The sequence below is a fragment of the Culicoides brevitarsis genome, chromosome 3, assembly GCF_036172545.1.
Source record: "Culicoides brevitarsis isolate CSIRO-B50_1 chromosome 3, AGI_CSIRO_Cbre_v1, whole genome shotgun sequence".
Taxonomy (NCBI): domain Eukaryota; kingdom Metazoa; phylum Arthropoda; class Insecta; order Diptera; family Ceratopogonidae; genus Culicoides; species Culicoides brevitarsis.
In genome coordinates this window covers 33,685,736-33,703,098 of record NC_087087.1, presented here as the reverse complement: position 1 = coordinate 33,703,098, position 17,363 = coordinate 33,685,736, and the positions used below count along the sequence as shown (strand labels likewise).

The window sequence follows — 17,363 nt, the reverse complement described above, 5'->3', positions numbered from 1 at the left end:
TCTCCATTTAACAATTAAGTTCGAGACACGCAAATTCCTTCACAACACAACCAAGAAATACCTAAAATTCCTTATTTTTCATTTATTTTTTTATTTATTTTTTTCAGAATTCCCCAAAAATGAAATTCCAAGTTGTTCTATTGTCGGTTTTGTTTGCCGTTGCATTCGCCAACCCAATTCCAGAAGAAGCGCCCAAAGAGACTCCTGTGACGACAGAACAAACAGAGTTAGCGGCAACCACGACTCTCGCCAGCGACGTCAGTGAAGTGAATGCCGAACTTAAAGTTGCGCCCGAAAGTAAAGTTGAAGAAGCTGAACAAGTGAGTTTTTTGCTAAAAAATATTTTTTTTTTAATTTTTAATGAATTTTTACCTTTTTTTCGTAGTTGACGACAGAATCGCCCAAACTCGAAGAAGTCAAGCCCGAAGAAAAAGCCGTTGAAGCACCAAAAGAAGCTGCTGTCGTTCCTGAAGCCCCCAAAGAAGAAGTTAAGCCAGAAGAGAAGAAACAAGACGTCGTCGTTGCTCCCGAAGAAAAGAAACTCGAAGAAGCTGCTTCCGCGCCGGAAGAGAAAAAACTTCCCGTCGAAGAAAAACCCGCCGAAACTCCTGCCGAGAAGCCCGTTGAAGCTGTTGCCGTTGAAAAACCCGTCGAAAAACCCGCTGAAGCCTTGACGGAAGAAGAAAACAAGCCAAAAGCCTTGTTGGAAGAACGCAAAGACAACACGATCGAAGAGAAGAAAGTCGATGAGCCATCTCTTGCTCCCGAAAACCCCGAGGAACACAACAGCACAAGTGTCAAGGAGAAACGCGCCGATTTGCCTGCCGAGCCACAAGCTGAAGTTGCCGCAACGACCGCTGCCACAAATGAAGCTGATGCCACGACTGTAGTTGCTTCGACAACGGCAAAAGCTGACGACAGCAGCGAATCGAAGGAGAGCGAGGAAAGCGAGGAGAGCAAGGAAAAGGACGAAAAGAAGAAGGAATAAGGAGGATTGACGCGTTTTTCTCTTTTTTTTTACGTAAATCAAAATTGACTAGTTAGTGTTAAGTACAAAAATGATCAGAATTTAGTGAATAGCGCAATAAAAAAAATTATTTGAAAAGAATTTTTTTGTTATTTTTTAGAAAAGTCAAAAATTTTGCTTTCTTTAATTTAATTTTTTGAAGAAAAATTTTAAAATTAATATTTAAATGAATTTTTGGAGTAAATTTTTAAAATTTTCATACAATATGAAATTCCTTCGAGTAACTTTTATGAATTTTATTCGTAAAAAGTCTAAATTTTTCTTTTTAATGGTCTCTAATTGAAGAATTAAATTAATTTTTGAATAATTTTTCAATATCTTTGATATAAAATTGTCGTTAAAAGTACTTTTTAATAAAAGATTTGGCTTTAAAATCAAAATTTTGATAAAAATTAATATATTCAAGTACTAAAAATCTCTTTAACGGAATTTGAATTCAAATTTATAACAGTTTATCACTTTTAGACGACTCAACATTTGAAATTTTAGAACAAAAAATTTCGTTAAAATTATAAAAAAATATTTTCAAGATGCCACAATATTTTCCTCAAATTAAATTAACAATAAATAAAAAAATGATTAATTAAAAAATTAATAAATTAAAAATTAATTATAATTATTAAATTTTTATTAAAATAATAATAATAATTTTTTTTTAATTTACTAAATTAAATTTTAAATAAAATTTTAAAAAATAAAAAAAAAATATTAAAAAAAAATAAAAATAAATAAAAAAAAAAATAAATTTAAAAAAAAATAATAAAAATTTAAAAAAGTTAAATTAAAAAAAAAATATTAAAATTAATTATTTAATTAATTTTTTCCATGCATTTATTTAATTTTCAAATTTTATTAATTACAAGAAAAAAAATTTAATTAAATTTAATTAATTTTTTTTTCACTTTTACAACTTTACTAATTTTTGCAAATTTTTTATATTAATTTAAAAAAAAAAAAATAAAAACACTTTTTCAACATTTATAAATAAAAATATCTTTATTAGTTGTAAATATCTGTAAAATGTTCATATAGTAAATTCAAGTTGTTGTTTGTTTGTATCAAAAAGATAAATTTTTCAAAAAATTCTCAAATTCAACTAAAAAATTGATCGTGACTTTACATTATAATCTCCAAATTTGTATTTTTTTTAAGTTTCTTACACAATTAAAGCGATAGACAAGTGAGTATTAGTATAAATATTGCTCTAACATCTAAATACTCTTTTAATTTTTTTTATTTTCTTGGCGTTTAGAGACCTCTGTAATGACGATTTGCCATGAGAGCACTTATTAAGTACAATCCAGCATTAACGATGCCAATAATGGATGCTGCCAAGTACGCCTCTTTCAAGTTGCTGCCGAATCTGTAGTTTGTGACTTCGACCAAGAGAATGATGGAGGCGATGAGGAGCAAGAGGAAAGCCACTGCGTGGTAAATGAGTTCCTAAAAAATAAAAATTAATTGATTTTTTGAAGATTTTTAACGGAAAAATTCAAAATTTACATAAATTGTTTTGGAAATGATGCCTCCGGTGCTCCATGAAACGAGACACGATAGCAGCAGACAAAATGTTCCGATCAAGAATGTTGTTGTCATCAGCAGGAAGAACAATTCGGGCGTGCCATTGTAGTGAGTACGGAAATACCAAGCTACGATTCCGACGCAAATTGCTCCTAAGATCTAAAAAATTGACAATTTTTGAATTATTTTATTGAAAAAAAAATTAAAATTATTAAAAAAATTACCAATTGCGCTAATTTCAAGAGCCCCGGGAACGTTTTGAGATACCCGCTGTTATACATGAACCCCGGATTGCCGGAAGTTGTGGTTGTAGTTCTTGTAATGACAACGGAGTGAGACATTCTGCAAGAAAAAAAAACAAGAAAATTGTGTTTGAGCCAAAATATTTCGCACAATTTGTAAATTTTTCGAATTTCAGAGGAAATTGGTTCAAGTGATGAGTGAAATATGTAATACAAAGTGTATAAAGTAAGTATTTCAGTGGCGTCACGAAAGAAATAAAACCGAATTTATTATCAAAGTTGGTGATTTTCAGATAAAATTTTGTCGTAAAAAAATTTTTGCCGGGCAATAAAGTTAATGGCGAAGAAATCGGTCGCACATATCGTGACGGCATGATAGTTAAAGTCGATTTTTTCAGTAAAAATAGAAAAATAAGATTTCATTGTAAAGAATTTTGTTGATATTGAAGAAAAAATGGCAATTAGTTCACTTATTTTTGGATTTCGTGTAAACAGAGAAGTGTTTGTAACAGAAAGTATTTGAAGGAATTCAAGAAAAATAATTTTTCGCATAACAGATTTTTTAAAGTTTAATTTATTTTTAGGTTCGAATTATGAAAAATTTTAAGAAAATAATTTTTTTTTATCTTTAAAAATAATTTTTTTTTTAGTATTTTAAAAAAATTTTCAATATTTTTTGATCAAATTTTTCAGTGAAAAAAATGTTTCGAAATAAAAAATATTTTTTTTAATAATTTTTTAAAGTCAACTGTTTAAAAAACTACCAAAATTAATTTTCTTGATAAATGTTTTTAAATTTTTGATTTTATAATTAATTAATTTTTCAAATATTTTAGTATCAAAAATAACAAATTAATATATTTTAGTAAAATTTAAAAAAAGAAAAAAATTAAATTTAAATTAATTTTTAAAAATTTCTTTGAAATATTTTTCAACAAATTGCTAAAATCTTATTTTTATATTAAAAATTATTTATTTTTTTTTTGTAAATTAAATTAAAAAAAAAATTATTTTTTTTTTATTTTTTTTAATAAAATTAAATTAAATGAAAATATTAAAAATAAAATTTTTAAAATTTTAAATTTAAAAAAAATAATATTAACAAAAAAATTTTAAAATTAAATTTTTTTCCATATTTAAAAACTTTTTTTTTTCTTAAAATTCTTTAAAATTTAAATTTAATCAAAAAATTCTTTTTTTTTTCAGAAATTCTTCTAACAAATCACTTTTGAATCATCTTTTACGTCATTTTTAACGCCACGCCATATCAAAGCCTAAGCAAAAGTATGTCATTAGTGTCAATATTGATTATAATCTTCAGTCCAATGACTGACATTCAACACCCAAGGAATTCGCCTTTAGTTGTCTCGCCACACACATCAATATCTCACATATCTTCGCACCCAAACAACACAAGAAGAGGAATAACTTAAAAGTTAAGTCATACTCACTTGTATAAAATTCCTCATATTTATCTAATGTAAACAAGAAATTAATTTCTGTGACATCATCGGCAAGCATCATCAACACTTTTACAGAACCTTCAATAAAATGCGGCGTTGAATCACGAAAATTAATTCTTCGAGGTCTCATCAACAAAAATAAAGTAAGTAACAACAAATATTGTGTCATATTTTTAATGATTGTTTATATCACACACAGGAAGCCGCCGCGTGATATGACGTCATCTTATCAAAAAGGCAACTTTTTACAAGGAAAAAAAAATAAAATTGCAGATTAATTGAAATTCTTATCGAATTGCGTTGCTCATTGCTGAAGATGATATCACGTTGAAATTTTTGAATAATTTAAAAAATCCATTGAATTTGCTAAATAGAACAAAACTGATGGATTTTTGCGACCTTGTACAATTTTTTCGTTGTTGAGCACCATATGGCATGCAAAAGAGATTCGTACTTCAAGTCACAAAATTAAACAAAAAAAATTACGCGCCACAAATATTTTTTTTTGTTTTATTTTTTTGGTAAGTATCTTTTTGGGCATAAAAGTGTCGTCATCATATATCAATTTGAATTTTTATAAAAATATAAAAAAAAATTTTACGACTTAATCACATTAATTTTTTTTTGTTAAATTTACTTCGAAATTTAAAAAAAAATATTTTTATTCATTTTAAATAAAAATAATTTTTAAAATTTTATATTTTTTTTTTTAATTTTTATATTTTTTTAATTTTTATAATAATTTTTTTTTAATTTTTAATTATTTTTTTAATTTTTAAATATTTTTTATTAATTTTATTTATTTTTAATTTTTTTAATATTTATATTTTTTGATTTTTTTTTAAAAAATTATTTTTAATTTTAATTTTTTTTAATTTTTTAAACTTGTATTTTTAATTTTTTTTTTATATTTTTTTAACCATTTTTTTCTATTTTACAGACAGACACAAAAATTTTTTTAATTTTTTTTCTAAATGCGTTAAAACTCCAAAGTTAAAAGACCCGTCAAAACATATCAAATATGCGTCGTATTCCATATATATCATGTTTGTCTGTCTGGATTTTTATTTTATTTTGTTTTTGTTCGATCAAGCGAGACTGCCATCAAACATAAAGTTCATAAAATTTTTTTCGTTTGGGAAAAATCAGAAAATTTTCCCACTTTTTCTTTGAGTCACGACTTAAAAATAGTCAAAATTGCTCTGTTTTCGCGGAATTTTGTACTCGAAAAAGTTAATACGCGTCGCAACTCACGTCGAAAATGCATTAATTCAGTCCGCATCACATCATCGTTCTTAAATTTAGTCATGTATTAATGCCCACTGCCCGCGACATGACATATTGAATGATTCCTCACTCGCCGTAGGTATTTTTTTTTATAAACAAACAACACCTAATTCGAAAATTGTGTCAAGGATTTGTTTTCGTCGTTGTTGTTGTTTATTTAATTTTAATAAAAAAAAAATAATTCTGATTTTTTTTAATTCAAGATTTTTTTAAATAATTTTTTAATAATTAATTTTATTTTTTTTTATTTTATTTTTTTTAATTTTTTTTTTCAACAAAAAACTTACTTTTAATATTTTTTTTTTGTTATTAGATGAATTTTAATTATTTTTGTACTTTTTTTTGTAGGTCTGCACTTTACGGACGCTAAAATTCGACTAAAGTTACTGAGCGGAGCAGTCAACAACTTTTCCATACAACAAATTGCGCGATTCGTGCGTCGTCGTTCGAAATGAGAGAACATTTTATTTTTATTATTTTTTTCATTCTTGATGAATGAAAATGTGTGAGCTCATCGCGGTTCGTAGTAAAACGAAGGTTTTTTTTTGTACAATTAATTTTTTGACAGCGGGCGATTTTTACTTTTTTTTTTATTGTTATCTATTAATACAAATTAGCGCGCGAGCCAATGAATCACTTTTTATTCGGTTATCTTGAATAAAATTTTTGTGCGATATGAAATTTTTGTTCGCAAAAAAAAAGTGAGGGGAGAGAAGAAAGGAAACGAAAAGGCGCCCAAAAGTCTAGACAAGTAACATATAAGCCACGGTATGGATGTGCGATGATGCCATTTGTTGATATTCGCTGAAAAGTCGAGCAAGGAGAAGAAGAAAATGAAAGCACTTTGCGTGACAAATGTTTACGAGTTAAAGGCAACTTGTTGTTGTTTTCGTTCTCGGTGTGAGTGAGACGATGATCGTTCGTTCGCTCAGAGGCAATAAATTGGAAAATGATGTCATGCAAAGTGAGGCCAGTTGTGTAAAGTGTGAGTTTTTTGCATTTTAAAAGATTTGCAGGCGGTCTACGGGAAGAATTAGAAGAATATGAACTTTTTTCAACGATTTTGTGTCTAAATTGGAGAAATTCCTTTTAAAAAATTTTAAATCATTCAATTTCAAGTTGAATTTTTGATTATTTCTTATCACCAAATGATAAAGATGATAAGAAAAGTTCATAAGAAGTTTGAAAGTGACAAATTTGGTCATTAAAAGTAATTTTAACATTATGTCAATAAAGTTTTCTTACACAATTCAATTGATAAATGACGAATTATGGAAGAATTTTATCATTTTTTATCGATTCTGATAAAATTTTGTTAGAATTTTATCAATTTTGACCTCATTTCGTTAAATTTTTTGACAAATTGTCGTCAATGTTGAAGAAATTGATAAATTTTTGTTCTTTAACCATCAATTTTTATATTTTTTCGTTGAGGAATTAATTAATTTCGAAGATTTTCAATCTGACTTCAAATAAATTTTAACAAAATTTGCAGAATTTTATCAATTTCAACAATTTTTGGTTCAGTGTTTCTCGATTTTCAACCACTTTTAATAAATTTTTGATTTTTTTTATAAAATTGGAAAATTTTTTAAATTTTAATAATTTTTTTTTAATAAAAAAAAAGAAAAAAAAAATTTAATAATTTTTTTAAATAAAAAAAAAAAATTGAAAATAAATTTTAATATTTTTTTTAAATAAAAAAAAATAAATAAAAAAATTATAATTTTTATCCAATTTTTGACGAGCTTAGATAACATTCTATCAAATTTAACGAAATTCGAATAATTTTTATTTTTAAAATAATTTAAAAATTAAATTAAAAAAAATCTTTTAAATTTTTAGTTTAAATTTATTCAATTTTTCTTATAAATTAGTCCAACTATAATATAAATATTAAATATTTCTCAAAAAAGAATAAAAATTTGTTAGAGGTACTGTTAATTTCGTCGTTTGCCATTAACGCAACCAATTTTTTTTTTGTCAAGAAATTGATTTTGATTCAGGGATTTTTTCGTTTTTCGATTTTTTGTTGCTGTCATTCCATTAAGGAGTGGCTGATTTGTGTTCTATGTACAAAAAGTACGTTCCTGCCAAGTAAGCGAGGAAGTTGAATAATCCAAATACCTAAAAAGATAAGAAAAAAATCACATAAAAATCCGAAACGTCATCGAAAGTAGGGCAATTACTCACGCCAGCGGTGATATTGGATCCTTTGTAGGCACTTCGAACACTCGACCACGCCGATAATTGCACGATAAAGGCGATAAAGTAAAATACTGTTGCGATTCCGGTATTGAGCAATTCCGTTAAGATCCAATTGACAGGCAACTGCAGCACTTCTCGGATGCCCAACAAATAGATGAAACTCCAAAGGATCGTGGCAATGAAGGAAGTTACAGCTACAAACAAGAACCAGTGTGTGGCACTGAGGAGAGCTGGGGAAGCACAGGCCATGCAAATTATGCCAAAGACCTGAAAATTAAGAAAAAAATTAAATCAATTAAAATTTAATTATTTAAAAAAAAATAAATTGAATAAATAAATTTAAAAAAATAATAATTTAATAAATATTTTATAATAATGATGTTTTTGTGATTCGTTTTTTTTAACCAAAAAAATAAATTAAAAAAAATTAATTAAATTAAATTAATTTAAACAAATTAAAAAAATAAATAAAATTAATTAAATATTCAAATAATTTAAAATTTAATTTTAATTAATTAAAAAAAAATAAAAATTTATTTAATAAATATTAAATTTTAATTTTTTATTTAAATTAAATTTTAATAATTTAATTTTTTTTAAATTAATTTCAATAATTTTTAAGATTTTAAAATTTTAATGAATAAGACCTAAAACCACGTGCCCGACAATTTATTTCCGAGCACAAACCGAACTAAAAACCGATCAATTGCATTAGTTATGGGTGCGGTTTTCCGACTTCACAAAAACATAAAAATTATTTTTTTTTTCTACTAACGAAACAATGGATGTCGTTGTTGTGTGCATGTAAAAAGGTTATTATCACGGCAAACAGCAACTTTGCAACATTTATGTAAATTGACAAGTCTATTTAAGGGAATGCGCGTTACTTATGTGAGCATTTTGTAAGAAAGTCAAGGCGATCGTAGAATTGAAGTCAGATAGCGAGAAATGCAATTCAATGAACAGAAATTTCATCGTGAGCATTTTAAAGGGTGATCAATCGCATGGAAAGTTTTTCCATTTAATCGATTTGATGGCATGGGCACACCTTGGTGCATGAAATATGTAATTTTTTTGACCATTTGGGGACAGAAATTAATAAAAAATTTTAATTGAAGATTAATTTAAGTAATTTTTCAAGCAATGAAAATTAGTTTTCATCTAATTTTTAAAAAAATTGTGAACAAACTTCTTTTTAAAAAAAAAAATAAAAAAATATTTTTTTCAATTTTCGAGTTTTGTTTTGTCATTCTTTGCTTAAAATAAAGTTAAAATCTTTATAAAAAATTTTTCAAATTATTTAAAATTTTTTTTTTAATTTTTATAATAAAAATAATTTTCAAAAATTTTTCAAATTAATTTTAAAATATATTTTTTTTTAAATTTTAACTTCATTTAAAATTTAAAAATTTTTTAATAAAAATATTTTTAAAAAATTTTTAAATTTAAATTAAATTTAAAAAAAAAAAATTATAAAAATAATTTAAGTATTTTCAAAATAATTATATTTAAAAAAATAAACTTTTAATAAATTTAAATTAATTAATATTTAAAAAAAATATTTTCAGATTTTCAAAAAATAAACCTAAAAATATATTGAGAAAAATTCTTTAAAAAAAAATCAAATAAAAATTCAAGAAAAATTAAATATTTTATTAATTTTTTTTTTATAAAAGCTTGAAATTTAAAAAAAAAATTATTTAAAATAAATAAAAAAAATTAATTAAAAAAATCAAATTAAAAAAAATTTAAATTAAAAAAAATAATTTTTCAAATTTTTTTAATGAAAAATTTTCACATAAAATTTTTAAACTTCAAAAAAAATTATTCATTTCCGTTACGATAAATTTCACAAAACGACAAATTAACAAAGAAATTTGAGCGTCTTTAAGTACAAACTTTTCCTAAGTACTAAACACGATCGCCGAAGCATAAATTTCCATTGAAAGATCAATGACTTCAAACAACAACAACTCGTCATTTTATGTACACAACGACAACAACGACTTTTTTTTATCAAGACACATACACCACACATTCATTAAAAATGCATATCATTCGTTGTCGTGGTCGGTTTTTTCATCCGCAAGTCACTTTCACCGTCTTTTTCGTCGTCTTCATCGCCATCAGCACGAATATTTTCACGCGCAACGCAAAATTAGAAACAACTTTTAATTACTACTTGACTCGAAGTCAAAAAGTCTCAATTAAGCCGCAACATCAAAAAATATCAATTTGCGTGTTTTTTTGATAAGATGCGATATTTTTGGGCATTTAACCATAAGACGACAAAACGACGTGATCTATTTGAGTTGCAACCTCTTTCGTGTTTTAGGAATATGCGTGGTTGCTGGTATTCACGTACACTTGCTACAATTCATGTTTTTTTGTACACCTTCAAGCACAAACTCGGAAAAAAATTATCGCGTCGCACCAAATGGTCGAAAATCGCGGAATTTTTCGCTGTTTTAGCGACTTTACCAGTTGCACTAATTTGATGATGCCCGGAATTGTGGCGAAATACTGCAAGTTAAATTGGAGCCAGGCAAGTCCCTCGCCAGGTGCCTGCTGTTGGTGCGCCGCTGTGGGCGGAACAGTCACTACAGTCTCTTTCATCATGCTAGAATATTGCACAAGGTCACTTTTGTTGCGTTTAAAATCTTGTAAATTATTTTTTTTTCTTAATTATTAAGAAAATTCTCTGTTCTCGTTGAATATTTATAAAAAAAATATTTTTTTTCTTTTCAGTCGCTGCAACCAACGACGACGAGGTAAATAATAATAATAAATAAAAAAAACGAGTTTTACGAACAACCGCGTACCGTTTCGTCTCACATCTGAAGCTGAACTAACTTTCTTCAACGAATACAATGAATCTCAAGTTGAATGTAATAAAAATTTAATTCCGTTCGCGAGCGAGTGTGTCACTTGTCTATGGAAACTTCGTACAGCGGTGAGTGAGAGACAAACCTCTGTGCTAAGGTGACGAGCGTTTTAGAGTAGCGACAATGAGTTTTATCATATTTTTTTTCTATCGAGTGTGAAGAAAATATTTTTGAGTTGTTGTGATTTTTTTTGAGACGAGCCGTTACTTTGCGCATAATTTGTTGTTTGTATTCAAATTTAGATCTTTTTTTTCAGATTGTGCATTGACCGATTTTTTTTTTTTGTTTAGAATTGTGAGAAGTTTTTAAAAAATTATTAATTTGGAGATGAATTTTTATCATTTTGAGGAAGTTATTTTTTTTTTTAATTATTTAGATGAAATTTTAATTTAATTTAAATTTTTTTATTTAATTTTTTTAATAAAATAATTATAATTTAATAAATAAAATAATATTTAATAATTTTTATAGAAAATTGAAAAATAAATAAAAAAATTATTATTATATTAATTAATTTTCAAAGAAATTTATTTTTTATGATTTTTTTTTGTTTTAATTAATTAAATTAATTTATTAAAAATTAATTAAAATATTTATTTTGTAATTTTTTTGTTTTAATTAAATAAATAATTTAAATTAATTATTATTATTAATTATTAAGAAATTTATTTTTATTTTAATTGATTTCATGAATATTATTAAATTAGTTTAAAATTTAAATTTAAAAATTTTATTAAATCCAAAAATTTATTTTTTTATTTTTTTAATTAAATTTTTAATTTAATTTTTTTTTTTTAATAAATTTTATTTTAAAAATCAAAGCTTAAAAAAAATAATATTTAAATATAATTACATTAAAATTTATTTTAAATGAATGAAAATTGAATTCAATATTTTTTTAATTATTTAAAATTAATAAATTAAATTATCTAAAAATTATTTAAATTTTTAATTTTTTTTTTAATTAATTAATTAATTAATTTTTTTTATTTTTTTTACGTCTTTGACTTTTAATTCCCAATAATTGTTCAAAAAATAATAAAAATACGCTAACGACACTCATTCAAGTATTGACTCAAGTGAAAATTCAACAAATTTCGTACAAAATTTTACGACTTTATAATTGTGAGAAACAATAAAACACTTTGTTTTTGCAAAAATACATGCAAGAATAATTATTTTTTTTATTTAAAAACTTTTTCATAGCGAAAAATATAAATATCTCTCTATCTACTTTCAATTCATCATCTATCTAATAACTGTTTAAGTCTCTAATCTATCATAAGTTAAAAATTAGTATAATTTGCACTTTGGTATTAAATCTTTGGTTTTCCTATAGAAAAAAAAAGCTCTTTGGCATCAATTTTCAACTTTGGTTTTGTTCACTTTTCGTCTTTTTCGTTGCTCGAATTCATCTGAATGGCATTTCCGCATGTGCGCGTATCTGTAGCCCGGGTCCGTGAAACGCTCGTGACAAATTTTGCAAGAATACCGCTTTTCGCCAGTGTGCGTGCATTCGTGGATGTCTCGATAAGCACGACGATTGAAGATTTTCTCGCAAAAGCGACACGGGTATTCGAGTTGTTTGCCTTCTTTGTGAACGTCGCGTAAATGGCGCTTAATGTTGTTGATGAGGAACGTCTTTCCGCAGATTTTGCAGTTGGTTTTGCCGTAACCGAGATGAGTCCATTTGATGTGAATTTTGAGTTTGTCTTTGGTTCCGTAAATTTTGCCACATTCGTTGCATTCGTAACCGAATCCGGTGCCATGGAGCTCTTGATGATGCAAGCGAAGGGAGTAACTAAAAAAAATATAAATTTAAAATAATTAATTTAATTTACATTAATTTAAAAAATTTTTAATTAAAAAAAAAATTTTTATTTTATTGTAATTTTTAAATTTTAATTTAAAAAAAATAAAAATATTTTTAGAAAATTAAATAAAAAATAAATAAAATAAAAATTAAAAAAAAAAATAAATTAATTTAATGAAAATTTAATTTAAATTAAAAATTAAATTAATTTTTAAATAAAATAAAATCAAAAAAAAATTATTTGAGGAAAAAAAAAATTAAAAAACTATAAAAATAATTAAATAACAAATTAAAAAATTAAATTAAATTATTTAAAATAAATAAAAAAAAATAATTTAAAAAAAAAATAAAAATAAATTAAAATTAAAATTTTAAATTAATTAAAAATGAAAAAAAAATTTTAATTTTTAAATAAAATAAAAAAAAAAAATAATTAAAAAAATAAAAAATATTAAATTTAAATAAATAAATTTAAATTTTTTTTTTATTTTAAATAAAATTAAAAAAAAATTTTAAAAAAATTAAATTTAAAAAAATTAAAAATTAAATTAAATATCATCAAAAAATAGTTAAATAAAAATAATTTTTAAAAAATAAAATTTAATTAAAATTATTAAATAAATTTAAAAAATTAATTAATAAACAAAATTATTTATAAAAATTAAATAAAATTAAAATTAATTAAATTTAAAAAAAATATTAAAATTATAAAAAAAAATAAAATTAAATTAATTTTTAAAAAAATTCCTCACCGTTGATTAAACCTCACGCCACAAACTTCACAAATAAAACTTTTAATCCCGAGATGCACAGCATTTATATGTCTCTTCAAATTATTGTGAGTAACGAACGATTTATTGCAATTCCCGCACTGATAATGATCTGGATTGACATGCAGCAACAAATGTTGATTCAAAAGCTCCGAAGTAAAATAAACTTTACTGCAATACTGACATCGATAAGTTTTGGCTTGTAAATTCAGACGTTTTGCATCATCCGGATGGGTTGTCACCATATGCCGCCGATAACTTCGACGAGACCAATAAACTTTCTCACAGACATTACATCGATGAATGGGACGACTTCCATCGCGTTTTGGCTTAATTCCATCAAAATCTTCGATTTTTTGGATTTTTTCACAGTCTTCTAAGGCAAAATCCGGATGATATTGCTTCATGTGCTTCAGGAAGAATTTTTCGACTTTATAAATTCGTTTGCACGGGCAAATGTGACAAATGGAAGGCTCGGGTTTGGCAACTTTTTCTTCTTCGTCGCTTAATAATTTTGTGGAATCGGGATCCAACAACTGCGGTGATGCACATTCGACTTTAATGGGTTCGAAAATTGGCTCGTTTAAAAGAATCTCCTCTGGTTCGATGATTTTTGTGGTTTCTTCGATGAAATTAATGAGACTTGCCTCGTCAAGAGTGTCGATTTTCATGCAAGAAATTGCTTCTTCGATTTCTTTTTGGTATTTCATGTTCAACAAAGTGCCTGTCGATAAAGTTTCATCCGAATCCGAGACGTAATTGTCCTCCAAAGGCCTCTTTTCCGCCAAATCTGCGTGAAATTCGTTCAAAAAAGTCGATGTGTCGTCATTCTTTGTGTCATCATCCAAAAATTCCTCGAAAATGCCAAATTTGATGTCAATCGTTTCGGCGCAATACGGACACTCCAAACGGTCTTTCACTGCATTTTGATACAAAACTTCGTAGCTGATCCGCCCGCTGTCCTCGAACCGCTCGAAATTCAGCAGAATTTCAATTTGAATCTTCGCCATGTTGACGTCGCGTTGCAGCAGCAGCAGCAGACTAATACTTTTCGATTTCCATCTTTTTTATTGTGTATTGTACAATATTTTGTACTATTTTTAGCTCTAACGCTCTACATATGACGTTAGAGCAACAAAAAAGTTCGAATCTCAACTAATGTCTAAGTCATGTCGGACTCTTAAAGGTACTGTACCTTCTCTAATGTTTACGAATGGCATTGTAAACGCAAACTGTGAATGGAGTGGCGCGTCACGAATTAAATAACAGAAAATGTTGCCAGAGAAATTCCGATCTACGTGAATGATTCCTCGAATTTTATGGTTGCCCGAATGAATTAAATGGTGAATATGGGAAAAATTCAACAAATTTGAATTTATTTAAAGGCGGTTGTTAATTTTTTTTAACGTAAGAAATTTTTTTATTTTTTATTTTTATAGAATTTATATTATTTATTTCGAAATTTATTAAAAAATTTTTTGATAAATAAAATTTAATTTAAAATAATTTAATAATTATAATTAATTTATTTTATTTTATTTTATTTAATTTAAAATTTATTTATTTTTTAAAAAAATCAAATAAAATTTCAAGAAATAATTTATGATAATTTATTAATTAAATTCAAGAATTAAAAAAATAAAAATAATTAAAAAAATTTAGAGGTATGTATTTTTTTATTTTTTTTTTTTTCGTATAAAATTTTAAAATTAAAAATTTTTCTTTTTTAATTTTTTTTTAGAATTTAAATAATTTTATCAAAAAATTCTAAATTAAAGTTAAGGGTTTTTTTTTTCATTTAATTTTAGTAATTTTTTAAAAATTATTTATTAATTTTAAATTTTGTTTTATTTTGCAAATATTTTGTTTTAAGTTTTCGAATAATTTTACTAAAAAAACATTTTTTTTTTTAATTTTTTTCAATAATTTTGAAAAATTAATTATAAATTTAAAATTTTCCATTAACATTTTTTATCTAATTTATGAATTAATTTTAATTAATATTTTTGTAAATAACTAAATTATTTTTTTTTTAAATATTTTTAATATTTTTTTTTATTTTGGAAAAATTTATTTGAAATAAAGTTGAAGTTGAGAAATGAAAGTTTTGTAGAAATAAAAATAAATAAATATTTTAATATTAAAAAAAAGTATGGAAATTCAAAAAAAAAATATAAATAATAAAATTAATTAATTTAAAAAAAAAATAAATTAAAAAAATAATTAGTTTTTTTTGTGTAAATATTTAAAAAAAATGTATATAAAAAATAATTTATTTATCTTCAAAAATATTTTAATTATTTTTAAAAATATTAATATTAATTCATAAATTTGATAAAAAAAGATTTAAAAGTATAATTACAAAAAAAAAAAATTAAAAAATCAACAAAAAATAATAAATTTATAAAATTAATGAATAATTATTTTAAAAAAAAATTTATTTAATTATAAAAATATTTGAAATAATTTATTGAATCATTTAACCATATAATTAAAAAAATTATTTTTTTAAATAATTCATTGAAAAACTATTGAATCATTTTAAAAAAATTAAAAAATATTTTTTTTTTAATAAAATAAAAATAATTTAAAATATTTTCTAAACAATTACAAAAAATAAATTAAAACATTAAAAAATTCACATAAACTTCCAACCGCAAAAGCAAAAAATTCCACAAAATCCATTCAAATTCATAATGAACCTAAACAAACCCAAATGAATTCCAGCACGAGAAACATGAATGAACAACATTACATGCCGTGTTACACACTCAACTAACTGCCAGGCATTCAGTTGTGTTTGTGCCGAGAGTTCGATCAGACGTGTTCCTCGAGCGTGTTTTAGACGAAAGATTTGTAACAAAAATTTAAAAGGACTCCAACCAAACAGCGGAAAAAAACTCAACAAATTTTGTGCAATAAACAAAAAAACGGAGATTTAAATTAACTGAAAATCAATTTTTATTGTTCGGAACTTCTAATCGTTCGAAGTTCGAGTAAAAAACATGCGAATAGTTGCATAAATTATTGGAAGTCTCTACAAATACAAACAACAATTCCTTCTACATTATTATTATTATTCATATTAATAAGAAAAAAAACGAAACAGTAATAAAAAGGTGAATGAAGAAACTATTTTGTGAGGTATACGAGTGTATTAGTGCAAATAATTGTGGTCGAACCATCAAAACAATGCTGGAAAAGTTCGTTTTTATTTGAAATTCGAGTAGAAGATCAAAGAAATTCTAAAAAAAATAAATTTCAATAAATATTCATTAAAAAAATCAAAGTTTAAGTGAAAAATTACGTAAAAAACCCATAAAAATAATAAATTTAATACTCAGAAATACAAAAAAAAAAATTAAACAACCACTACCAGTGTACATTCTTGATCCGTTAAGGCCATTCTTGAATACAAATTGATCGTACCCAAGTGCGTTTGTGTTAGTGCGATCGTTTTATTTTATTTACCTACCTACCCGATAAAAATCTAACCAGAAAGGTGTTTGTGTATGAGTTAATAATTTTTTTAAAAAATGCAGTAAAAAGACAAAGGTAGAAGAAAATAAAGAAGTTGCGCGTGTATTTGTGTTGATTCAGAGGAATTTCATCAAAACTTCCCATCATTTCAAACTTGGAGGAATTTTCACATGAAATCATCACACAACGCGATAATTAAGTGGATTAATTAAAAAGAGTTAAATGTCAACAATGAACCGAGTGTTGAAAAATCTGAAAAAATAAAAAAAAATCGCCATTATTGCTATCGAACGTAAAACAAATAATAGATTAAAAATGGAGGAGTCGGAGAGGCTCTTCGTCACGCGGAATAGAATAAACAAATTTATTTGGATAACTTTTTGTCTGGCGTTAATTCATTCTACAGTTGCAGGTAAGTTCAATAAATAATTCTTAATTTATAGAAAAAAAATATTTAAAAAAAATTAAAAAAAAATTTTGAAATTTTTTTTTTCGTGCTAAACCTTTCTTGAGTCATAAGAATCACTTTTCTCCATGAAACATATGCTCGGAAACGCATAGTTTTTGAGCCTATAAATTACGTCCTCATATTTTGAGGCAAATACAATATAAAAATTTTCTAAAAATTTAAAAGGAAAATTGTTTACAAATTTTTTTTTCGCCCTAT

General features: G+C 24.7%; 4 protein-coding genes across 5 annotated transcripts in view; 1 reads left to right on the top strand and 3 right to left on the bottom strand.

The window, feature by feature from the left end:
- Positions 1-2,004: 2,004 nt before the first annotated feature.
- LOC134834818 (CKLF-like MARVEL transmembrane domain-containing protein 8) lies at positions 2,005-5,906 on the bottom strand. The gene is made up of 4 exons (XM_063849604.1): positions 5,828-5,906; positions 2,773-2,890; positions 2,531-2,707; positions 2,005-2,470 (listed from the first exon to the last, which is right to left on the bottom strand). Exons 2-4 carry the CDS (start codon positions 2,887-2,889, stop codon positions 2,276-2,278), a joined length of 489 nt encoding a protein of 162 aa, XP_063705674.1. The 5' UTR covers position 2,890; positions 5,828-5,906; the 3' UTR covers positions 2,005-2,275.
- Positions 5,907-7,390: 1,484 nt separating this feature from the next.
- LOC134834850 (CKLF-like MARVEL transmembrane domain-containing protein 4) lies at positions 7,391-10,577 on the bottom strand. Its single transcript, XM_063849643.1, has 3 exons — positions 10,230-10,577; positions 7,734-8,015; positions 7,391-7,667 (listed from the first exon to the last, which is right to left on the bottom strand). The coding sequence occupies exons 1-3, from the start codon at positions 10,365-10,367 to the stop codon at positions 7,587-7,589; spliced, it is 501 nt and encodes a 166-aa protein (XP_063705713.1). The 5' UTR covers positions 10,368-10,577; the 3' UTR covers positions 7,391-7,586.
- A 1,306-nt stretch (positions 10,578-11,883) lies between these two features.
- On the bottom strand, positions 11,884-14,226 carry LOC134835534 (zinc finger protein 558-like). The gene is made up of 2 exons (XM_063850414.1): positions 13,199-14,226; positions 11,884-12,434 (listed from the first exon to the last, which is right to left on the bottom strand). The coding sequence occupies exons 1-2, from the start codon at positions 14,224-14,226 to the stop codon at positions 11,993-11,995; spliced, it is 1,470 nt and encodes a 489-aa protein (XP_063706484.1). The 3' UTR covers positions 11,884-11,992.
- A 1,807-nt stretch (positions 14,227-16,033) lies between these two features.
- Positions 16,034-17,363, top strand: part of LOC134835855 (protein sidekick) — a 32,417-nt gene continuing 31,087 nt past the window's right edge. For both annotated transcript variants that reach the window (XM_063850841.1, XM_063850840.1), the window contains exon 1: positions 16,034-17,108. In XM_063850841.1, the coding sequence (XP_063706911.1) occupies positions 17,012-17,108 (97 nt within the window). In that variant the 5' untranslated portion in view covers positions 16,034-17,011. The remainder of the gene's footprint in view (positions 17,109-17,363) is intronic.